The sequence below is a fragment of the Malus sylvestris genome, chromosome 16, assembly GCF_916048215.2.
Source record: "Malus sylvestris chromosome 16, drMalSylv7.2, whole genome shotgun sequence".
NCBI lineage: Eukaryota > Viridiplantae > Streptophyta > Magnoliopsida > Rosales > Rosaceae > Malus > Malus sylvestris.
This window is the reverse complement of record NC_062275.1, coordinates 37,949,667-37,975,940: the sequence shown is the minus strand read 5'-3', so window position 1 is coordinate 37,975,940 and position 26,274 is coordinate 37,949,667. Positions and strand designations below refer to the sequence as shown.

Sequence of the window (26,274 nt, the reverse complement as noted above, 5' to 3'; positions counted from 1 at the left end):
ATCGGTAAACAAGCACCTCCTGAAGTGCCAGGTTCTCCATATGCCATTAGATTCCTTTCAAGCGTTACTGAGTCATCTGGGATGAAACCTATGTTGAATGTATCTAACTTATTCATGCGGTGATAATTCACTGGGCTGTTCCTGTGGTGATTGCCCTTCAGCTACAGTTTGTTCTAACACAGTTTCTCCGGTTTCCCGAAAAGGAGGTTCATGTTCAGTATAAAGGTGAGAGAGCATGTTTTAGTATATTTAAGCTTTTGTCTCTTACATGAATTAGCTTGGTCATATTGGATGAAGATTTCATGTAGATACTGTGAAGTCAGAACTATATGCGTTGTTTATACGCTTTACTTCTGTGACAACTGCAGGGTAAATGTATCGACCTTGCTGTTGCTGTTCTATATATTGTACTGGTTTATGTGTTCTTTGGGTGGGGTTTGTTTCATCGAACTAGAAAAACCAAACCGGCTTCTAGGACAGAACCGTGGTGGAATGTAATGGACGATGGCGAAGTTCATTCTAACAGGGAGAAGAATGAGAACCCTCCGATGCAGGTGGAGACCAATTTCCTTTCTTTCGCGATGTACTTATGCATGTGCTCATCTGAATTTATATCATTCACGTTGTCTATGTTTACAAGTTTGAATCTACTTTGAAATTTTTTTATTTGACGGTTTGCGTGCATTCTATCATGCGACATTCATTTCTATTACTTTTAGCTAGCTGTCTGTGTTTCATCATCTATCTGCAAAGGTTTATGGATCATATATGTCATTCCTGACCTCACCAGCCACATTCCTGGATTTATGTTTTGCTTTTCCCGTTATGTTATCACGTTGCAAATTCTCCTGTTAAATAATGAATTTATTATTTATATCATGTCAGATTACCCACCCACATTGATGAGCCATACACATAAAGGGGGAATATGCTTAGGAGGTTAATTTTTTGAGTCTATTTCTTCAGTTTCTTATAAAAGAAGAATTCTCAGTGGAATTTTTTTATCACCTCTTCTTCTAGTATAGTCTTCCTCTTTAGCTTTCTGTAGTCTAAACACTTGATGTATTTTCTATATTGTGCTCAATTATTTTGCTGTTATATTCTTTAGCTTACTGAGACTGCTCTCTGGCTGACATATGCTTACAGAATTTTCTTTGCTTCTATATCTGCAAAGTTCTTTACCACAAAAAACTGTCTCCGTAATATATAGTTTTCTACTGGTTTTATCTTCCTCTTTAGCTTCTGTGGTTAACTTGCTTCATGAAATCGCTTTCTGTGTTTGTGCTCAACTTATATTACTGCCATAATCTCGAGTCTGTAAGCACATGTTTCATGAAAATTGTTGGTAATAGGTATTTGAAGATGTTTGTCACATTGGAGATGATGTCCAACTTTCAATTGTGCAAGGATACATGTCAAAAATTTTCAGGTGATTGCTATTCCTTGCAGAATGATTGCTCCATGTCGAACTTTTCTGTCAGTGACTCTTTTAAGGCAGAATTGGTTTCTTACATAAACGATTACATTTTGATTTACAGGAGATATGGAACATGGTTAACTTATGAGGATCATCAGTTCTTAATCTTGTGATGTTGGTTTATAACCCATTCTTTTTTGAGATTATACTCTCCCGTGTGTACCCCGATGTGGGTTCTCTTGTGGACATTTAGCATTTAAACCCTTGTATGCGTGCAATGGTTTTTTATGTCATTAGATAAATAAGTTTACATTTTGATTTGTTTTGCCTTAGAAGCCTTCTATGTTATCATTGGACTTCTACCATTCTGTTCAACTTAAGATGTATGATGTTGCAGCTGTGGGTTGGGCCTGGGAGTAAAGCAGCAGAAGAGAAGCAATTTTTTGATAGTCACCTAGCCCCTTTCTACAGAATTGAGCAGGTTCTACATTCTTACGCTCTCTTCTTCTGGTGAACTATTTTTTGTTAGAACCAAGTGTTTATCGAATGAGATCTTTGCAAACTGGGAGGAAAATCGCTTAACATTTATCAAAAGCAAACCGGCTATATATAAGCCTTACATAACTGAAAGGTAAAAATGCAACCCACGTTAAACAGTAACCTAAACGTGGTAAATGACTAAGTCTGAAAGAAACCAACTTCTACTGATCCCTAAAAAATAGGGTTTATTTAGCCATGCAGTTAAAACTAGTTACATGAACAATCCTAAGTTTACGTAGTGGATAGAACCACTACTTTCAACAAACTTAATAATCTAACATCCTCCCTTAAACTGATTACTAAGCAATCAGTTTATACCTGGTTCCATACACACTCCCATAAGCTCACGCATCTTCAGAAAGACATCAGTCTTCAAAGGCTTGGTTAATATGTCTATTATTTGTTCTTGAGTGTTGCAATGAACCAGCTGCACAATTTCATCCTTAGTCAGATCACGAAGAAAGTGGAAACGTACATCTATGTGTTTGCTTCGACCATGCATTACAGGATTCCTGGAGAGCTTTATTGATGAGCTATTGTCACAGAAAATCGTTGTAGAGTCTTGCTGAGCTTGACCTAACTCCTTCATTATCCTTCTCAACCAGATTGCCTAACAAGCACATGAAGCTGCTGCTATGAATTCGGCTTCAATTGTTGATAACGTAACCACAGGTTGCTTCTTGGAAGACCAACACACAGCTCCTGAACTTAACATGAACAAATACCCCGATGTGCTCTTTCTATCATCTAAGTCACCTGCATAATCACTATCTGAGTAGCCTCTGAGCTCAACATGTCCTCCTTTTTTGTAAAGAATTCCAAGGCTGATCATGCCTTTTAAATACCTCAAAACCCTTTTTGCCGCTGCCAAATGCATTTCTGTTGGACACTCCATAAATCTGCTGATTAAGCTTACCACAAACATAGTGTCAGGCCGAGTGGTTGTGAGATACATGAGGCTCCCCATAATCTGTTTGTAGAAAGTGTTGTCGACCTTCTCACCAGTCACATCCTTCGTTAACTTGGTACCTGGAACAATAGGATTGTGCACTGGATTGCAGTTTTCCATTTTAAATCTTTCCAACACTTCCTGAGCATATTTTTTTTGGCAAATAAATATTCCATCTACCTGCTGCAATACTTCAATTCCAAGGAAGTACCTCATCTTACCAAGATCGGTCATTTCAAATTCATTCATCATCGACTGCTTAAACTTAGTGAACATGCATTCATCATTGCCAGTATAAATGAGATCATCAACGTAAAGACAAACAATGAGTATTTTACCTCCATCTCCAGTTTTGATGAACAAAGTGTGTTCATAGGGACACTTCACAAACTCTTCCTTCAAGAAATAAGCTTCTATACGACTTTACCAAGCATGAGGGGCTTGTTTAAGTCCATATAAAGCTTTCCTTAATTTGTAAACTTTATGCTCCTTTCCTCTCTGCACATACCCAGGTGGCTGTTCTACAAACACTTCTTCATTAATTTCTCCATGTAAGAAGGCACTTTTCACGTCCAATTGATGAATTGTCCACTCCCTTTGCGCAGCAAGTGCAATTACAACCCGAATGGTATTAATCTAGCCACAGGAGCAAATACTTCAGCATAGTGGACCCCATATTCTTTAGCATACCCTTTAGCCACAAGCCGAGCTTTGTACTTGTCCACCTCTCCATTCTCATTTAGTTTAGTCTTGTAAACCCATTTGACTCCGATCATCTTCCCACCTTAAGGTAAATCTGTCAATTCCCAAGTGTTGTTCCTCTCGATGGCTGCTATTTCAACATCCATAGCTTTCCTCCATTTAGTACTCTTCACAGCTTCATTGTAATGCATTGGATCACTGTCTGCTAAAAGAGCCAAGTGCACCATGTCTTCTTCTTCAGATAATCCCTCTCCCGTCACATAATCTCTCATCCACACCGACGGAGCCCTAGGTCTTCTTTCTTCTGGACTTGATAAACTTGCTTCTGAGACTTCATCTGATCCACTATTGTTGCTTGTGTCATTTTCATTTCCATCGAATCCATCTTCATCTTCTCCCTGACTATTAACTTCATCAGCTTCAATTACTTTATCTTCATCATCATCCCATTCCAAATCTGCTATGACAGCTTCATGATGAAGCTCATCCCAATCCCAACTACTATTCTCATCAAATCTCACATCACGACTGATTATGATCCTCTGTGAGATTGGATCAAATAGTCAATAGGCCTTCGATCCTACGCTTACTCCAAGCAGCACACACTTCATACTTTTATCATCTAGCTTGGTTCTCTTGTTGTCTGGAATATGTACGTATGAAATACATCCAAAAACCCTGAAATAACTTACTGATGGTATCTTACCACTCCATGCCTCCTCGGGTACTGCAAATATGGGACTCCTGTTGAGCACATGAACTGTCCAGTTTGCTGCCTCAGGCCAAAAAGTCTTTGGCATCTTCTTCTCGGTTAATAAGCTTCGAACCATGTTCATGATGGTCCGATTCTTATTCTCAGCTACTCCGTTTTGCTACGGGGTGTAAGCTGCTGTCAGTTGTCGTTGGATCCCATTCTCAACACAAAACTCAACAAACTCGTGAGATGTAAACTCCCCTCCACGATCCGTGCGCAAACTTCTAATACTTGCATCATTTTCTTTCTCCACAAGACTTTTGAAAGCTTTAAAGGTTCGAAAGGCTTCTGACTTCTCAATCAAAAAATAGATCCAAGTCTTACGACTGAAATCATCTATAAGGGTGAGTAGATACCTCTTCTTACTATTAGATGTAGGCTTTATTGGTCCACATATATTTGCATGAACGAGCTGTAGAATTTGACAAGCCCTCCAAGTACTCCTTTTTGGAAAATGATCTCTCGATTGCTTGCCTACCAAGCAATTCTCGCATACTCTTGACGAGTCCTTTATCTGAGGTAGTCCACTCACCATCTGCTTCTATTATAGAGTCTTTAAGCCACCAAGACTCAAGTGCTCATATCGGCAATGCCACAACTGAACTGGATCATCTGTGAGAACATTGAAACATGCCTGGACATTGAGTTGATACTGAGCAACAAGAATGAACATACAGTTTGCAGCCATAACGGTCTCCATGATCAGTCCTCTTTCAAGATGATAGATCTTGCACCTCCCGTGTTGAATGAGAATAGATAGACCTCTCTCCTGAAGTTGACCAATACTTAGAAGATTATTCTTTAAAGCAGGCACATAGAAAACTCCTGTGATCACCTGAGTCATTCCATTCACTTGTAGTCGAATGTTTCCTTTTCCCAAAACAGCTATACTAGTATTGTTCCCTAGTTTCACAGTTTCTCTAAAACTTCCATCAAAATCAGAAAATACCTATCTCTTACCACACATATGATTGTTGCAACCCGAGTCTAGGAACCAAATGTCTTCTTTGATCTCCTGAGTATCCATGTACGCCATTAGCAACATTTCTTCACTAGCTTCTGCATAGTTAGCCTTTGCTTCCTTGTCTTTCTTAGGACACTCATACTGATAGTGCCCTAATTCATGACAATTATAGCACTCAATCGTTGACTTGTCGAAGTTTTGTCGACCTCTTCCTCTACCTCTTCCACGATAGCTTCCTCGACCACGTCCTCTTCCTCCAAAATTCTCTTCATAGGCCACCTTTAGTGCTTGCTCCTCCACAATATGTCTAATCATCCGCTGCTCATGCACTAGCAAACTGCTTTGCAGTTCATCAATTGAGAGAATGTCTAAATCTTTAGATTCCTCAATTGAACAAACCACATAGTCATATTTAGGAGTCATCAATCTCAAGATCTTCTCAATGACCTCTACATCTGTCAATTTGTCACCATTGATCCTTCTCTTGTTGGCTATGGTCAGAGTTTGACCAAAAAACTCATTCACAATTTCTCCTGTCTTCATGTGAAGCATCTCAAACTCCTTTCGAAGTGCCTGCAACTGTGCTCGCTTGACTCAAGCAGTCCCTTGATACTTCTGCTTCAACGAATCCCAAATCTCCTTAGCCGTATCCTTGTTCAAGATTGTTTCCAAAACAGCTCGATCAATTGCTTGAAACAAGTAGTTCTTAGCATTTAGATCCTTCAACTTTTGATCTTCGAGCACTTTCCGTTGCCCCTCCGAGGATTGAGCTCCTTCTGCTGCTGCAAGGATTCCATGCTCCACAAGACTCCAATATTCCTTTGAACGTAGGAAGTTTTCCATAAGCATCGCCCAGTGGTCATAATGCCCATCTAGTTTTGGAATGGATGCTTGCACAAAGCCACTTCCTTCTCCTGCCATATTCTCGTACCTCTTCACTCAAAAGATTACTATCTCTCAAGCTTCAATCAAGAGCCCCAGGTTGGGGCTCTGATACCAAATGTTAGAACCAAGTGTTTATCGAATGAGATCTTTGCAAACTGGGAGGAAAATCGCTTAACATTTATCAAAAGCAAACCGGCTATATATAAGCCTTACATAACTGAAAGGTAAAAATGCAACCCACGTTAAACAGTAACCTAAACGTGGTAAATGACTAAGTCTGAAAGAAACCAACTTCTACTGATCCCTAAAAACTAGGGTTTATTTAGCCATGCAGTTAAAACTGCTTACATGAACAATCCTAAGTTTACATAGTGGATAGAACCACTACTTTCAACAAACTTAATAATCTAACATTTTTCATCTTATGAGGTGTTATACTTTACTCAATGCAATGAGGTTAACTTTCCAATGTAGCAGAATTGGGATGAGCCAACTTTTCTTTTTATTAATGAGTTGCCTTTTCTTTTTATCTAGACGTTACATATCTTCATCACTTTTTTGTTGGTATGAGAAGCCTGCTGTAGTATAGGTGAAGTTGTATTTGTTTTTCAACTCTACTCCTTTAGCGTTGAAATTGCGGATAAACTTATGTCACACCTTTTTTTTTTTTTGCAGCTAATATTAGGCGACAACTCATGGTAACTCGCCTAGTATTGTGACAGAGGACAATATTAAGCTACTTTTTGAGATACAGAACAAGGTATTTGTCCTTCCAATCCAGACTCTAATATTATCTTCAGAGTTTAAGTGTTTATCTTATAAGATTGGATGGGCTATACGAGACTAAAAATTTTCTTTGTTTTGATATGTACTCCAGTTGTTTTTTGTTATTTCTGTTTTTCTGAATTTCAGGTGTGGTAAAAGAATACGTCTTAGACTACATTACTCATCTTTGACAGGTTGCTGGAATTAAAGCAAAATATTCTGGTTCGGCGATATGTCTTGCTGATATTTGCATGAACCCAATGGACAAAGATTGCACCATTCAAAGTGTCCTACAGGTAACTATTCTTGATGGCCTACTTTTGGTTGATGCATTATGGGTACCAATATTAAAATGGTATACAAAACTTTTGATTTTGATTTGATTGTTTAGCTAAATATGTAACTTGCATTGACAGTGTGTTGGTTTTCTTTTCTAAGGTGTTATACCACAATTTCTTCATTTTTTCAGAATAAAAAATAAAAAATTATTGCATTGTCACCAATGGATCCATGAATTGCCTAATGGTTCCAGTATAGCTGAAGAACCTAGGTATTTTTAAAATTGTTATTAACATTTTCTCTCTTCTCTTCATGGTTCCAGTATTTTAAAATGGATCCTGCAACTTATGATGATTATGGTGGGCTTGAACACTTATGGCGTGTTTACAAATCGGGAGTGGAATGGAGAGAAACGGAATTGAATTCCTCCCCAAGCATTCTGCAATTTACTAGCAACTGGGGAATCAGATTTTATGTGGGGTCCAGCCAATTTCAGGAGTTCAATTTCGGATTTCTTCGGATTTGGATTCCCTCTATAGAGGTGGTAATTGAATTCCGGGTAGAGAGCTCCATCACGAATCAAAATTTTCTACCCAAAATACCCATGTATATTCCTAAAACAACTTCTACCTTCATCAATCATTCTCCTCTGTATTTGTTTCTCTCACAACACATACCACCCTACCTTTGCAATCTGAAACGCAGTAGCACTGAACGACGAACGCCTGCGATTTGGAACAACGATCGACCGGGGTTTGAAACGACGGCACAACGACGAACATGATCTGGAACAACGAACGCCCAAATCCTCAAGGAAATTGCGATTTGCAGACTCAAACAAAAGAGAAGGAAAGAACTTTTATCACTTTCACCCTGAAAATTGGATTTTTTTTGTTGATGGGGTGGGTCGTGGCTTCATAGTGAAGGATTTATTTTGTAAAACATGTTCATTTGAGCAACATCATATAGCATGCAATTAACAATTAAAGGCGGAATCATGCTTACATGCACTCAAAAACAAAACATTTACCCATGAAATTCAAAGCCTAGTAGATTGGTGAACCAATAATCAACTCAAAACATAAGTGAGTTGAAATTAATACCTTTGTAGATTCCTCTTTGCATAAGCAAAGGCTAATCACCCAAAGAGATAAGGGCCTTCATTCCTTGCTTCTTAGATCCATGGATTTGGATGGAAGAATAGGTTCTCCAAGTTCCCAAAATTGAGAACCTCTAATTCTCGACACCAAGGTTCGATTGTAGAAGAAATGAGTGACCTTGGAGTAGTAGGATTGCTAGATGTACCCTCCAAGGTGTTGGCCTCTTTAGAGAGAAAATGGAGAGACAATTCTCACCTATTTTCCCCAAAATAAACCCATTTTTCACTTTATTCACTTAATGAATATTTGGCTATAAAGTCATTTATATAGTCACTTCTTTAAGTGACCTAAACAACCAAAAACCCTAATTCATCACCATTATGGCCGGCCATTCTAAGGGATTTGGGCTTTTGGGCTTTAATGAATCTTCATTCATTAAATTGTCATACAACTTAAGTTAATGGGCTTGACGTTCGAAGCCCATTGGGCCTTAAGGTCCAAAACTATCCCGATGTCTTTAACGAACTAATTCGTTTGATTAATTAACATATTAATTAATCCTTGCCATAAATAAATGATTAAACCATTTAATCATTCTTACTCATTTCCGTTTAATCTCCAATCTCCACCTTTCACGGTGTGCGATCCATTAGGTTCCTTTTAGCGAGGTAGTGGGCGATTAAAACCATTTTACATCGATTGTGAATTGAAACTATTTTCAATTCTCCCTTTAGTGATTATACACGTTTAGGGCTTCCACAAACCATGAGTGACACCTAGCAGCATATCATGGTTACCCAAGCTAATCAGAAGAGGTTAGAGAACCTATTCAGTTCGAGATTACAAATGCAATACGGTCCTTCTCTAATCTAATACTCTTGACCACATTGTTTGGTTTGATAGTTTATTTTCTCATGTCTACTATCCAATGTGTGTCTTGTGCTTATATGATTACCTTGAATGTGATTCGGAACGCATTCCCTAATCTCATTCATACTTTGGCCAAAGATTCAAATCATATCATAGAGTATTCTCCCTCAAACGGTTTGAAGGTTAGAGATCCCTTGTTGCGCATTCACTTGTCTCCATAGCTAAGCGGCTTGACCCCAACGATGCCGTGGACACCCTCCTGGTGGGATGACTTTGACATAATCAAAGATCAAGGTCTTAACCACAAGACAACTATGATGCCTCAGGTCAAAGGACTACTTTGCATTATCCCAACCATGAGTTCTTATGTGACATGGAATATGAGAACTCTTCGTTGATCGCGTTCAGTGAACTCATTCTCTATTGAGCACCTACCGTACTTGTCTTGATGTCACACACACCAATGATTCGAGACTTATCACTCTCCCTGAGAGAAGACATAGTACGTACCGATCTTGACGGACTGTCAATGCCCAATTGGCAATCCTATGATCAGGAACGTTTAGGATGTGTCTACGAAAGAATGGCCTCAAGAATCTAACTTCATTAGATTACATTCTCTCAATCACAAATTCCTTGGACTTTATCGTTTAAGCATATAACATTTATATGAGACGGCTCAAACAATAATCTATGCCCTTTATATGTTAAACTAGATTAGTTTAACATGTGAAATGTCCATAAAGTATCATCACATGATTGGCTTTAGGGCACATTTCCAACAATCTCCCACTTGCACTAGAGCCAATCAGCTTGATCATCAATGATGATATCTCTTCTGTAGTCATTTCATAAATGGCTGAATAGTAGGCCTAGGCAGTGGATATCTATATGTGTTATCCACAGAAGCAACCTTGAGAATAACGACGTCACCATTATACATGATTCTCAATCATGTGGTTTAGTCTCTCATTTGTGTTCGGATTTTGATGAGACCTTGATTCCCAGGCTTGAGCTATCGCCCCATTAGTGTCAAACACTTTCTGGTTGGAACCGAATAGAGAGTTCATAAATGAACTTTCCCATCCAAACAACATTGTTGTAAACTTCTATATGGCAATATATCTTGCATTCATAATGGAACACACTAAAGTCATTACTTTAATGTTTCCATCCAAATATCTCTTTAGTCATAATAAAGAGATGTTCGTTTATCTCTTCATTCATAATGAAGAAACATCCAATGATGGATTAGATTCATAATCTAATACATTTACGCTTCCCTTACGTTACTCTAATTCTTCCTCATTCTTTGAGGAATTTATCCTTTAGTATTTCTCAAATACTTAAGGACTCACTTGACAGTTGCCATGGTTCTGATCCTGGGCTTGCACTGATATCGTCTTGTACCGTTCTAGGTACAACTCATATCAATGTTTTTCATACAATATGAAATACATAAATCACCTTTCTGCGTATGCATAAAGGATTCAATTTACGCATTATTTCTTTGGGAGTCAAATGGTACATTCCCTTTGAGAAGGGCAACTTGCTAGTCTCACTAGAATCGTCCTTCATATTGAAGTTTATCATCATATGAGAAACTTCCTAGCATCCATTGTCTATTATTAGGGATTGATATAATCCAATTATATCATGAAATATATCATTATAGATTTCCATCCCATGTATATAGACTATATCTCCCAAATACATTCTATCTTCATATAATGTATTAAAGTCATAACTTTAACGAAGAAGTATTCTTTTCATTTCCAAAATTAATATATCATATATATTTAAATTTTTAGGAACATGATTAACTCCCACTAATCTTTTGTAAAACTAGTAAACAAAAGATTCATTTACATCTTTATGAGAAATCAAACGATTTGATCCTTTTTCTCATAAAATGCAAATAGCTCCCACTAACTTGCTAAGATCCATGATGGATGGATCTCTACAACTTTCATGTCTTGTGATTCATAGTTTTAGACATATATTATCAAGACTATCTTAATAATGGTTTCGGAAACCCATATTATGTCAAAACATTGAATCACCATTTAGTTGTAGCTAGCAATCTTCGAATTTATTGAAACTAAGACTACGTCAAAAATGGTTCCTTTAAAGTCAACCATTCTATTTGATTGTAGTCACCTTAAGCTACCAATTAGCTTTGAAGGTTTCATTATTTCGAGTCAAATGGTACTTTACCATTTCCTTGAGTATATATCGTATATGCACTCAATGTAGTCATAAGGATTTTTCATTCTTATTTCTATCGAAGTAAGAGGTGTAACTTCTATGACATAGTCATAAAGTTCAAAACCATTCAACTGAGACGGTTTATAAATCCTTATCGACTACCTTGGAGCTTGTGGTATAGGAACTAGGTTGTTATATTTGTTGATTACTTTCTTGTCTCTCAAAGAACCCATTCTTTGAGTTCTATCTCTCGTTCATTTGCTTTTAGGCAAATCACATTGTAGAATTACAATGAACTACCCAACAAAACAACATTTGTTAGTTGGTTTATAGAAGCGATATCCAAAAGTTATTTTAAGGATATCCTACAAGATTGTTATCAAACAAATATTGCTTGTTAGCACACAACCCCAAATCTTTAACATGCTTAAGATTTGTCTTTCTTTCCAACTACATCTTATGGAGTCATGAAAATATTGGAAGATCTTCTCATTGACAATCATATTGTTTTTAGAAGTATATATCCTATATATGGGTAATAGATAACATTTAACGAACTAAATCTTATTCTTGTTCGTTCTTCTCCTAATGGAGAAATATATTATCTTATGATGCTATTTTCCTTGATATCTTTCAAGGAAACTCATCTAAAGTGTTACCTTTCCTTGGATCAAATCTAAGGAGGTAAATACTTTAGATGTCTTACTCATCAACTTACATTACTTGAATTCTTTGAAACATTTTGCAAAGTATTCGGACTTGTGTTTATTCAAAATAAACTATAGTCCAACCGAGAGTGATCTTCGGTGAATGTTATTCAACATGAGTAATATTATGTTTGTGGACAAGTGCCACTAACATTTAAGTGAATTAACCTCAACAACTTTGTGATTCTTTCTTCTTTCCAAAAGAATAAAGATTCGAACATTTCGTCTCCATACAATTTTAACAAGAAGGTATTGGATCCGGACCTAATGATCCAAAGCGTCCATTTATGCCAACTCGTAATTTATGTTTTAGAGGTATCACAACTTTAGTTGGGATTCGTCACTACCTTGCAACTTTTTGGGTTTTAAGCATCATTATTTTCTAAACAGTTAACACTACCATATTATCTCTACTATAGAGATAATTAATTAGATTACCATAATCCAATCATTGATTAATAAAGAACATTGTTTTGTCAAACAAAACATTTATCCATTTCACATAGTGACGGAATTTAGTTCCTTAAAATTGGAATACAAAGACAATCTATGTTTTTCCAATTTCTTTGGTAGTTCATATGAGGAAGTAAGTACCATCTGCTTTCGCAGAGATCTCCATTTGATTCACGCTTCGAATGTGAAGTACTTTCTCTTCTCTCATATATCTTCTACTTCTTATTAGTCACACTTTTACAACGATTGTAAAGCTTCGTTACTAATACGGAATCATGCATTCAAGTAGAAGAACCAACTGTTTTGAACTTTTCAAGAACATTTTACAACACCTTCGAAAGGTGTGTTCTTGACACTTGCAAGACATTTCTTGCAAATACCCTTTCCAATGTCCATCCTTTCATAAAGAAAGTTTGTTCCCTTGGAGTTATTTTAACTTCTTTATCTGACTTTCACCTTTGACTACATTAGACATGGTCCTTAAACTCCCACTATCTCTCTTGAAACCTTTCTCAATTGTGTTATACACATCAAACAATTTTGGAGAGCATGTGGTTATTGTTCACTACATAGTTTACAATAAACTTAGTGAACCATTAGGAAAGGGACACAAAGGTGAAGTCCTTGCCTAGTTTCCGTCTCGTTAAGTGGTTTATCACTTCAACATTCAATGATTCAAAATCATCATAAGTCCATGTTAATGGACTATTTTTGTCAACCAACCATTATGTTCTAAACATAATTACAAACCTTCAAGAGTTGTACAAGGCAACTCTCATTTCTTCATACAACAATTTGTAAGTGAAGAAACATGGCACATAAAGTGTTCATGCCTTTGTGCTTTCTTCTCAAGTTCCTTGTTCATGTAACAAAGAAACAAGCACTAAGAGTTTGTATTGACTAAGAGTTGTTCAAAGCAACTCCTATTTCTTCATACAACAATTTGTAATTGAAGAATTATGACATTAAAAGTGTTGTCCTCTTTATGATAGACCTTTTCTAACATATTCTTCTAATGATACATTATCAATAGTAAGATTGTGAGGATGAGACTACTTTGGTACTTTTACAAGCCATTAAAGACAATCTATGGTTTTGTAGTACCAAGTCCGTAAACTAAACGTTCGGTTTTGTCAAGTGTTGGATAGCGTTTTCAAATATATTGGTAATCAAATACATAACGAATATAGATTGATTGATTTTAAGCCATTTGATTTGGGTCTTTAAATCAAATAGCACCACCCACTATTTTTGGCAAATTCCATATCCCTCATAGGAATTCGAGAGTTTTGGATGAAACTCCTAGTAGGTTATGGGAGGCTCACTATTACCAAGCCCACCTCAGAATTATATCATGTTGGCTAGCATTAATAATAATGAGAGAGTACGCTTACTCATTTGCAACTAATGCAAGTACCCGTCTTATTTGGCCTCTAGAGAGTGATGCCTCAGAATTATATCATGTTGGCGTCATTGCACTTAGTTAAGTCATTCCCACCATGCCTAGTTCATGTAGGGGTTCAAGCATAGCCTCAGAATTATATCATGTTGGCTAAACTCGTTGCCTACCTCACTTCATCATGTATGTATATAGAACTCCTCCTGAGTGTAAGCACGCACTTTGTACTCCCCCATTATAGGGTGAAGCCGGTGTACGAGTCACAAACGATCGGAGCCTACCACGGTGGAAGGCCACGAAAGAGTGTTCAAAGCACTCTCCGCTTATCAACTTAATATTGGTTTTGTTGAGGGTTTTGTGTCTCATCACATATAAACATACACTTTAATCTCTATTAAAACTATTTTGGTCCTATTACAACTATTGGTCCATCCCTTTGTTTTAGTTGTACATAATACTCCCACTATGCTTTTAAAACGATTTTTAAAGCAAGAGTATATGATACTACTAACATAAACTTTGCATTCATTTGATGGACTACATAGTTGCCTTAGGGCCTAAGGATGATTATGAACCTTTGTTTAGATTCAACACGAGCCTTGTGTTGAATCTCGGTCTAGGAATGGTGATTGATTTTAGTTACGCGTTTAATCACATTAAGGCGTGTTGTCTTAGGGGCGTTGGACCCAACTACTTCATTTTCATGCATATCGTATAAAGCAAGAAAGAAGTACTTCAAAGTAAAGGTGAGCTTATGCTCATTACAACATTTGCATATAACAAATTACTTTAAAGTAAAGAAGAGCTTAAGCCCTTTTACAACATTTGATCAAATCAAATTACAACCAAAATCTAATCTACACATTCCCATGGTTCAAACAAATTTGAAACGCCTTTCACATAGCTCAATTATATTAGGCTTAGGTTCATAATCACCCTTTAATTAATTAACACTTTAACTAATTAATTGAATGCAACATTTTCATTTGGTTTTTGTATCCATAAGATTGATTTAAATGGAGCTAAACAAAATGAAAATCCAATTCTCATTTAAAGAGACAAAACAATTTTGTTCTCATCCTATTTGGGCCATCATGCAATTAACCTCAACTTTTGGGCCATATTGCAATAACAAAAACTTTTGGGGTCACTTTGTATAATACACAAAAGTCACAACTTCATGTAAATACAACTAGAACCCAAACTTTTAATAATGCAAAAACATCATTAAAGGATCAAAACAATTTGTCCTTTAGCGTTTTGGACCTTAACGTAAAAACGTAAACTTTTGGGCCAAAGTGCAAATACACAAAAGTATCAAAACTTTATGTAATTGCATAAAAGCCCCAAAAGTACTCCCTTTGAGGGAGTGGCTGGTTTTGGGGAGGGATAAGGTTGGTGTGTGTGTTGATTAGTGAGTTTTGTCAAAAACATGCAAGTGTATGTAAGATAAGTTTATGAAATAATTCAATCACAATTATTTCAATCATCATTTATACAAATATCTAACACTTTAAATACATAATAAATCATTTAAAAACATATCACATATACTTTATGAAATAATTCAAAACTTTGAATCAAAACACCAAACCTTTTTGTTCTTGGCAAGAACATTAAGAACAATGAAGAACATCCATGAAAAACCCAAATTTTTCCATGAACTTTTTCCACCAAAAAACATTCCAAAACCATTCTTACTTAAGGGAAATAACATCTAACCAAACTAGGGTACTTAGGGGTTCCAAAGAACACATTAAAACACTTTTAACAAGTCAAATAAGAACCCAAAAAATCACCCTTTGATTTTGGCCGAATTTTCCCAAAAGCATGGCACCAAATTTTAGCTCCAATATTCATGCTCATATGAACAACATCTACAACATTTGAGATAGCAAATTTTCCAACAAAATTTACTTTCAAAGAAGCAAGAATAAAGCTTGTAACAATTACAACTTTTAGATCACAAACTTATGAACTACAAAACACAAAAGGATTCACCAACTACTAGACCTAGGCTCTGATACCACTTGAAGGATTTATTTTGTAAAACATGTTCATTTGAGCAACATCATATAGCATGCAATTAACAATTAAAGGCGGAATCATGCTTACATGCACTCAAAAACAAAACATTTACCCATGAAATTCAAAGCCTAGTAGATTGGTGAACCAATAATCAACTCAAAACATAAGTGAGTTGAAATTAATACCTTTGTAGATTCCTCTTTGCATAAGCAAAGGCTAATCACCCAAAGAGATAAGGGCCTTCATTCCTTGCTTCTTAGATCCATGGATTTGGATGGAAGAATAGGTTCTCCAAGTTCCCAAAATTGAGAACCTCTAATTCTCGACACCAAGGTTCGATTGTAGAAGAAATGAGTGACCTTGGAGTAGTAGGATTGCTAGATGTACCCTCCAAGGTGTTGGCCTCTTTAGAGAGAAAATGGAGAGACAATTCTCACCTATTTTCCCCAAAATAAACCCATTTTTCACTTTATTCACTTAATGAATATTTGGCTATAAAGTCATTTATATAGTCACTTCTTTAAGTGACCTAAACAACCAAAAACCCTAATTCATCACCATTATGGCCGGCCATTCTAAGGGATTTGGGCTTTTGGGCTTTAATGAATCTTCATTCATTAAATTGTCATACAACTTAAGTTAATGGGCTTGACGTTCGAAGCCCATTGGGCCTTAAGGTCCAAAACTATCCCGATGTCTTTAACGAACTAATTCGTTTGATTAATTAACATATTAATTAATCCTTGCCATAAATAAATGATTAAACCATTTAATCATTCTTACTCATTTCCGTTTAATCTCCAATCTCCACCTTTCACGGTGTGCGATCCATTAGGTTCCTTTTAGCGAGGTAGTGGGCGATTAAAACCATTTTACATCGATTGTGAATTGAAACTATTTTCAATTCTCCCTTTAGTGATTATACACGTTTAGGGCTTCCACAAACCATGAGTGACACCTAGCAGCATATCATGGTTACCCAAGCTAATCAGAAGAGGTTAGAGAACCTATTCAGTTCGAGATTACAAATGCAATACGGTCCTTCTCTAATCTAATACTCTTGACCACATTGTTTGGTTTGATAGTTTATTTTCTCATGTCTACTATCCAATGTGTGTCTTGTGCTTATATGATTACCTTGAATGTGATTCGGAACGCATTCCCTAATCTCATTCATACTTTGGCCAAAGATTCAAATCATATCATAGAGTATTCTCCCTCAAACGGTTTGAAGGTTAGAGATCCCTTGTTGCGCATTCACTTGTCTCCATAGCTAAGCGGCTTGACCCCAACGATGCCGTGGACACCCTCCTGGTGGGATGACTTTGACATAATCAAAGATCAAGGTCTTAACCACAAGACAACTATGATGCCTCAGGTCAAAGGACTACTTTGCATTATCCCAACCATGAGTTCTTATGTGACATGGAATATGAGAACTCTTCGTTGATCGCGTTCAGTGAACTCATTCTCTATTGAGCACCTACCGTACTTGTCTTGATGTCACACACACCAATGATTCGAGACTTATCACTCTCCCTGAGAGAAGACATAGTACGTACCGATCTTGACGGACTGTCAATGCCCAATTGGCAATCCTATGATCAGGAACGTTTAGGATGTGTCTACGAAAGAATGGTCTCAAGAATCTAACTTCATTAGATTACATTCTCTCAATCACAAATTCCTTGGACTTTATCGTTTAAGCATATAACATTTATATGAGACGGCTCAAACAATAATCTATGCCCTTTATATGTTAAACTAGATTAGTTTAACATGTGAAATGTCCATAAAGTATCATCACATGATTGGCTTTAGGGCACATTTCCAACACATAGTTCCTCCTGAGATTGGATGGTGGGGTGTGGATACTGCGTACTGGTGAAAGAAAGGGGAAAGAAAGGGTTGCAGAAAAAGAATGGGGAAAGAAAGGGGGAAGAGAGAGAAGGAAGTAAAATGTTATATTGCGTATTGGGGAAAGAATGGGGAAAGGGTTGCAGAAAAAGAACGCGGAAAGAAAGGGGGAAGAGAGAAGGAAGTAAAATGTTATTTTAGTTTACTTTATGTAGGTATTTCTAATAGGATTTAGGGTGATTAAGGATTAGAAGCAAATAAAAATTGATTCTTTCATATCAAACTTGAAGTAATCTTTGCAATTAGGAAAATTTAAAAGTTATATAAAAGAAAAAAAATTATTCTCTCTAGTAAAAAATTTTAAAAAAAAAATAAAAGAATAAAAGTTTTACTAAAAATAATTAGCATATAAAATAAATTAGTTAAAATAGGGGTACTTCAGTAATCACATTAGTTATCATTCCGATTAATGTGAATTAGTAAACAGTTTGTATACATCAATGTCATTCATACTCTGATTCCAGACAGTTTTGGTAAACAACTTCAACAGGAATCTAATTCTGATTCCACTTCAATCCAATTCCTCCTCAATCCAATTACGGATTAGTAAACGCGTCCTTAAAGTATTGTTTTGAGGTATATTCTTATAATTTCCATCTATAAATTATTTGAAGTGTGAATCTAGTGCTATGACCAAGAAGGGTAAAGGAATAGCATTACTACTTGTTGTTAGGGAGATTTCTATATATGTCGACCTTCATCCTCAACGGATAGGCAGACCTGCAAAAATGTTCAACCCTTCCTCATATCTGAGAGGGCACTCCCAATGAAGCCTCTCGAAATACTCAGCTTTCTTTCCCCCCGATAATACCTCTACAAACAAGCTACACCAGAGCAAGAATATCTCATATCATCAGGGTTAAAAGCAAGAGTATCCCATATCATGCTTTTTCCCTGTCTTTTCCTTTGGCCTTGTTCTTACCTGCAAGTCAAGGAGAAAAAGAGCAATCAATCAGCACTTGGAATCAAGCTTCCAGTCAGAAACTAACTGCCTGGAACCCCTTACCTGATTACTTACCTGCATTGCTCTCGAGTACTCATCTTCAACATCTTATGCTTCCAGAGAAGATACCACATCTGCCTGAGGAACAGATAGGGCAAGTGAGAAGGATACAAGGAAGCATGTGGAGACAAGCGTAACAGAACACGTGTCGATACTTCCACTACTTTGTCAACAACAAAAGTATCCCATATCAGCAGGGTCAAACGTACTCTAGATTTGATGGACTTGTTTTGACCCTCAAATTCTTGAGTCGGCCTTATACTCTGGAGGAAACCAGAAAACCCTCCAACCCAGTTCAAGAATAAGCCTGTGGAAAGTTACTTCTTCAAAAGCAAAAGTATCTCATATCATCTCTTCTCCTTTTCTTCTCTTTATCCTTCATGCTACCTGCAAGATAAGGAGAATGAGAACAATCAGTCGGAACTCGAAATCAAACTTCTGATATGGGACTGATTGCTTGGAGCTCTGATTGCTTACCTTGTCTGTCACCTCTTTCAGCAGATCCCCTAACTCGGCGACTTGGGGGACTCCTACTACATGGTTTGTATCGCGTTTGACCAAGCCTGAAACTACAAGTAAGCTTCAAGTGAAATTGATACACTACCTTGTGCATCTCCACCAGTTAAAGATACCACCCCTGGACGGAGGAATAGTACTTCCAAAGAAGATGCCACATCTACCTATGAGATAGATAAGGCAAGTGAAGACGATACCACACTTCGGTACTTAGAAGTTTCGTGATTACTCAGCGGCTTGGATCTTGCAAGTCCCCAACCGAGGAGCTTCCCTCACTTGGAAACTTAGGGGAGCATTGTTTGTACCATACTTGACCAATCCCGAAACTACCGAGCACCGATCAACGTTATACCCTCAAGGACCCAGAAGAGTTTCCCTCCAACGAGGAGGCCAATCACAAAGTGACACATGTCGACATCAGAAGCCAATCATAGCGCGACACATGTCAACATCGGAAGCCAATCACAACACGACACGTGTCAATGTCAGAACAAGGCTAGAAACTCTCTTCTATAAAAGGAGATCATTCTCCCAAAATATTTCCTAATGCCATTTGTACTAAATCATTCACTTGAACCTATGTACTTGTGTAAACCCTTCACAATTAATGAGAACTCCTCTACTCCGTGGACATAACCAATCTGGGTGAACCACGTACATCTTGTGTTTGCTCTCCTGTCTCTATCCTTTTACATACTTATCCACACTAATGACCGGAGCAATCTAGTGAATGTCACAAACTTAATACTTTCTGGTGTACCAAAGTCCTCACTGATTTTGTGCATCAACAATCCTTAAGTCCCTACCTTTTTGCATTGGTAATGGATGAGTTAACAGGACATATTCAAGATGTTATTCCTTGGTCTATGCTTTTCGCAGACGATATAGGGTTGATAGATGAAACTCAGGAAGGGGTAAATGTGAAGCTTAACCTTTGGAAAGAAGTGTTGGAATCTAAAGGTCTTCACCTAAGCCGATCAAAGACAGAATATATAGAATACAAGCGGGATGGATGAAGTGGAAAAGTGCATCCGGCGTGTTGTGTGACCGTCGTATGCCACTGAAGCTCAAGAGAAAATTTTATAGGACAGCAATAAGGTCGGCGATGCTGTATGTCACAGAATGTTGGGTGGTGAAGCATCAACACGTACACAAAATGGGTGTAGCGGAGATGAGGATCCTTCGTTGGAGGTGTGGTCTCACGAGAAAGGATAAGATTAGGAATGAGTGGGTTGGACATGTGCAAAGAAGGCCTACTGACGCTCCAGTTCAAAGATGTGACTACGGGACAGAGGTTCAGGGCCGAAGGGGTAAAGGAAGACCTAGGAAAACTTTGGAAGAGACCCTAAAAAAAGACTTAGAGTACTTGGATCTAACGGAGGACATGACACAAAACCGAGCGCAATGGCGTTCTAGGATTCACATAGCCGACCCCACTTAGTGGGAAAAGGCTTTGTTGTTGTTGTTGTTGTTGTTGTTGTTGAGATTATGTATATCTATATCAACTGTTCTAGATATTTTTTGTTTCTTTTGAGCCATCATTTCCAGTGTAAACGACTACTGAAATGACAATGTCTATGAACATTACGATGAACTGTGTGTTACTTTTGATAGAGCATGAATGGTGAAATTTAACATGTGAATGTGATAGTATCAGGGTTTGTAAGACAAAGTTGGGTCTACAGTATTATGTTTGTAATATTTTTTAAAGCTGTTTTAGATAGTGAGGTGCGTTTGTTATTGCTTCATGATCCATGATTCATGGTCCATGATCCATGATACGTGCATTATTGTAGTGTGCATGATCATTATCATTATAGGTATGTTATTGTTAAAATGCCAGGGTTGGTGATGAAAAATATTGTTTTTACTAATTTTTATTTAAGGCTGATGGATAGAACTAATGCATCTGATACCGGTCAAACTGCTTGATATACATTATGTGCATCTATTTTCTGCTCATGTTTTCAAAGGATGAGATGCAGATATCTGTCCATATTTTCCCTTTTTTTCTTCTAGATAAGCCGGAGTCATCTGGCCAGATGACCATCCTCACATTTTAATATGCTTACATTTCTCTCCAGCATGTTCTATAATTGATTTACTTGCTTGAGCATTCCAAATTTCTCAAACAATATGGAAATACTGTTATGGAAAGTAGACATGTTAACATTTGTGTTTTGTGTTATTGAAGCACTATTCATCTGCTGACACATGTATGAGTGCGTTTAAAGGTCCTCTTGATCCTAGCACAGCATTAGGAAGCTTCTCTGGGAAAAACTACTCCGAGGTAATGATTTTCTGTTTTTTCATGAACAAATTCATTTTTTTAATCTTTTCAAGTTGATCAACAACAACAACAACAACAACAACAACAACAAAGTCTTTTCCCACTAAGTGGGGTCGGCTATATGAATCCTAGAACGCCATTGCGCTCGGTTCTGTGTCATGTCCTCCGTTAGATCCAAGCACTCTAAGTCTTTTCTTAGAGTCTCTTCCAAAGTTTTCCTAGGTCTTCCTCTACCCTTTCGGCCCTGGACCTCTGTCCCATAGTTACATCTTCTAACTGGAGCGTTAGTAGGCCTTCTTTGCACATGTCCAAACCACCGTAACCAATTTTCTCTCATCTTTCCTTTAATTTCGGCTACTCCTACTTTACCTCGGATATCCTCATTCCTAATCTTATCCTTTCTTATGTGCCCACACATCCAACTAAGCATCCTCATCTCCGCTACACCCATTTTATGTACGTGTTGATGCTTCACCGCCCAACATTCCGTGCCATACAGCATCGCCGGCCTTATTGTCGTCCTATAAAAATTTTCCTTGAGCTTCAGTGGCATACGGCGGTCACACAACACGTCGGATGCACTCTTCCACTTCATCCATCCAGCTTGTATTTTATGGTTGAGGTCTCCATCTAATTCTCCGTTCTTTTGCAACACAGATCCTAGGTAGAGAAAGCGGTCGCTCTTTGGTACTTCCTGATCTCTGATCCTCACCCCTAACTCATTTTGGCCTCCATTTGCATCGAACTTGCACTCCATATATTCTGTCTTTGATCGGCTTAGGCGAAGACCTTTAGATTCCAACACTTCTCTCCAAAGGTTAAACTTCGCATTTATCCCTTCCTGAGTTTCATCTATCAACACTATATCATCTGCGAAAAGCATACACCAGGGAATATCATCTTGAATATGTCCCATTAACTCATCCATTACCAATGCAAAAAGGTAAGGACTTAAGGATGAGCCTTGATGTAACCCAACAGTTATGGGGAAGCTTTCGGTTTGTCCTTCATGAGTTCTTACGGCAGTCTTTGCTCCATCATATATATCCTTTATAGCTTGGATATATGCTACTCGTGCTCCTTTCTTCTCTAAAATCCTCCAAAGAATGTCTATTGGGACCCTATCATACGCTTTTTCCAAATCTATAAGGACCATGTGTAAATCCTTTTTCCTATCTCTATATCTTTCCATCAATCTTCGTAAGAGATAGATTGCCTCCATGGTTGAGCGCCTTGGCATGAACCCGAATTGGTTGTCCGAAACCCGTGTCTCTTGCCTCAATTTATGCTCAATGACTCTCTCCCAGAGCTTCATTGTATGACTCATTAGCTTAATACCCCTATAGTTCATGCAATTTTGTATGTCACCCTTATTCTTGTAGATAGGCACCAAAGTGCTCTTTCGCCACTCATTTGGCATCTTCTTCATTTTCAAAATTTTATTGAAAAGGTCTGTGAGCCATGCTATACCCATCTCTCCCAAGACTTTCCACACTTCGATTGGTATATCATCTGGACCCATTGCTTTTCTATGTTTCATCTTTTTCAAAGCTACAACCACTTCTTCCTTCCTGATTCGGTAGTAAAAGGAGTAGTTTCTACACTCTTCTGAGTTACTCAACTCCCCCAAAGAAGTACTCATTTCATGTCCTTCATTGAAAAGATTATGAAAATAACCTCTCCATCTGTCTTTGACCGCGTTCTCTGTAGCAAGAACTTTTCCATCCTCATTACATCCTTGATGCACCTCACTTGGTTTAGGTCCCTTGTCTTCTATTCCCATGCTCTAGCTAGTTCATAGATATCCAACTCTCCTTCTTTGGTATCTAGTCGCTTATACATATAGTCATAAGCCGCTAACTTAGCTTCTCTCACAGCTTTCTTCGCCTCCTGCTTCGCTATTCTATACCTTTCACTATTTTCATCGGTCCTATCCTTGTATAGGGCTTTACAACATTCCTTCTTGGCCTTCACCTTTGTTTGTACCTCCTCATTCCACCACCAAGATTCCTTTTGGTGTGGAGCAAAGCCCTTGGACTCTCCTAATACCTCTTTTGCTACTTTTCGGATACAACTAGCCATGAAATCCCACCTTTGGCTAGCTTCCCCCTCTCTATCCCACACGTATTGGGTGATCACTTTCTCTTTGAAAATGGCTTGTTTTTCTCCTTTTAGATTCCACCATCTAGCCCTTGGGCACTTCCAGGTCTTGTTCTTTTTTCTCTCTCTTTTGATATGTACATCCATCACCAACAAGCGATGTTGATTAGCCAAGCTCTCTTCCGGTATAACTTTGCAATCCTTACAAGTTGTACGATCCCCTTTCCTCAAGTTGATAAGAAGATTAAATTCTTTGAGTATTTATTGACCATTATGATTTTTTTTCAATGCAGGCATCAGCATTTCTTGAAACTTATCCCGTAAACAATGCTCTTAGTAATGACGGGAATGAAATTGAAAGAGCAGTGGCATGGGAGAAGGCCTTTATTGAGCTTGCAAAGGTTTACTCTTTGTCTAGCATAATTCTTGTAATTGTTTATTTTTTGCGTTCTTGTTCATGTTACCTTCCTGTCCTGAATGAAAGTAGACATATTTCTCTCATAACCGTTAACATTAGTTTTTTGCCTGTGACAGGATGAATTGTTGCAAATGGAGCAATCTAGAAACTTAACACTTTCTTTTTCATCGGAAAGTTCTGTTGAAGAAGAACTTCAAAGAGAAAGTACAGCAGATGCTATTACAATATTGGTAAGTATTTTCTCTCTTTCGTTTTAGTTGCTTGCTTCCTTTTATAATCAAAGCTCAGAATACTGTAATGCACAAGTACTGTACATGATGTATTCTGTGGTTTAAGTATTTTTATTCGTTTATATGGAACAAGTTCCATCATTTGAATCTTTTAAATTACCATCCATTTATGGTTTCGTATTTCATTGCAGATAAGCTACCTTGTAATGTTTGCTTATATCTCTCTTACTTTGGGCGACTCACCTCGTTTGTCATTATTTTACATTTCGTCTAAGGTATGTTCTCAACTATTTTTAGTTTTCTTTTTTAATTGACTGGAAAATACCGTCCTTATGTGTACGTTGTTTGGTTTTCCTTTGATTCAAAACTGAGACATCGTTTATATAACTACAATTGTGCACGGTTGAGTTCAGGTATTGCTTGGTCTCTCTGGTGTTGTGCTTGTCATGCTGTCCGTTCTTGGATCAGTGGGATTTTTCAGTGTTATAGGTGTAAAATCTACCTTAATCATCATGGAAGTTATCCCATTTCTTGTTCTAGCTGTAAGTTCCTCGACATCCCTACATATATATAATGTATATCATATATATTTCTATACAAACCAAATTGTTCATAATGTTTACAGGTGACTGATTTTGTCGCAGTTTATAATATTCCGGAGTCTATAATCTTACCAGGTTGGGGTAGATAATATGTGTATACTGGTGAATGCTGTCAAACGGCAACCCTTGCAGTTGCCTTGTGGAAGTTGTGGAAGTTGGACCATCAATAACACTAGCTGGTCTATCAGAGGTTTTAGCATTCGCACTTAGAAGTTTTATTCCTATGTCAGCATGCCGCGTATTCTCCATGTTTGCAGGTTGGAAATTCTGATCCATGATAAACTTTGGATAAGTGAAATAGTTGTAGTACGTTTTTGTTGTCTTCCTGTCTTACCTCAGGCCTATTCTCCAAACTTTCTCTTGCACATTCTTCTGCAGCACTAGCTGTTTTGCTGGACTTCCTCCTTCAAGTTACTGCATTTGTAGCTTTGATTGTTTTTTATTTTTGGAGAACTGAGGATAAGAGGGTTGATTGTTACCCATGCATGAAAATTTCATCATATACTAACTCTGACAAAGGTATCAGAATATTTTCTATAACTTGATTCAGATTGATGCATTTTCCTTAATGCCAACACTAATTTTCAATCTACCCTACTCTTATTCTCATATTATGTTTTTCTTTTGAATGCTGTCTTATTTAGGTATTGATCAGAAAAATCCCAGTTTACTGACTCGTTATATGAAGGTGATTGCTTTTTTACTCGTACAAAACAACATGGATAGATCATAGGGATGTTATAGGCAGTTGGAATTACCATCATTTTCATACTTTTCTATGTTTAAGAGCTTAAACCTTTAAGAATTAGAATGTTGGGTTATCAATAAAAACTTCGATGCTATTTTTTTATTTCAAAAGTGTGGTAATTCTGTGATGATAGTCATTTGCTTTCTGCTTACCTAAATTTCTAACAGTGCTGTTTTTCTCTTTTTTTTGTTTTGCACTTGCAGGAGATCCATGCTCCCATTCTCAGCCTTTGGGGAGTCTAGATAGTTGTCATTTCCATCTTTGCTGCATTTGCATTGGCTAGCATTGTGAGTTTTATAATTTTCCCCCCTAACTCATCATATATTTGATATCCATGTGAATATCCATTTTACTGTTTGTGCGCACACCTTCCTCAGTTAACTTCTGATTCTTTCAAACTTTACAGGCATTGTGCACCAGAATTCAGCCT

At 37.4% G+C, this 26,274-nt stretch overlaps 1 protein-coding gene across 5 annotated transcripts; it reads left to right on the top strand.

The window, feature by feature from the left end:
• LOC126608167 (uncharacterized) lies at nucleotides 1-25,563 on the top strand. 5 transcript variants are annotated; one of them, XM_050275983.1, is made up of 14 exons: nucleotides 1-225; nucleotides 369-554; nucleotides 1,353-1,429; nucleotides 1,539-1,591; nucleotides 1,815-1,898; nucleotides 6,887-6,971; nucleotides 7,171-7,272; nucleotides 21,651-21,746; nucleotides 24,140-24,247; nucleotides 24,381-24,494; nucleotides 24,686-24,769; nucleotides 24,908-25,036; nucleotides 25,172-25,353; nucleotides 25,475-25,555. In XM_050275983.1, the coding sequence occupies exons 7-13, from the start codon at nucleotides 7,228-7,230 to the stop codon at nucleotides 25,304-25,306; spliced, it is 711 nt and encodes a 236-aa protein (XP_050131940.1). In that variant the 5' UTR covers nucleotides 1-225; nucleotides 369-554; nucleotides 1,353-1,429; nucleotides 1,539-1,591; nucleotides 1,815-1,898; nucleotides 6,887-6,971; nucleotides 7,171-7,227; the 3' UTR covers nucleotides 25,307-25,353; nucleotides 25,475-25,555. The 5 variants fall into 5 exon arrangements, with proteins under 5 accessions (XP_050131940.1, XP_050131938.1, XP_050131939.1 ...); XM_050275981.1 differs by having other exon boundaries at nucleotides 25,172-25,563; XM_050275982.1 differs by having other exon boundaries at nucleotides 7,124-7,272; nucleotides 25,172-25,563.
• Nucleotides 25,564-26,274: the final 711 nt, after the last annotated feature.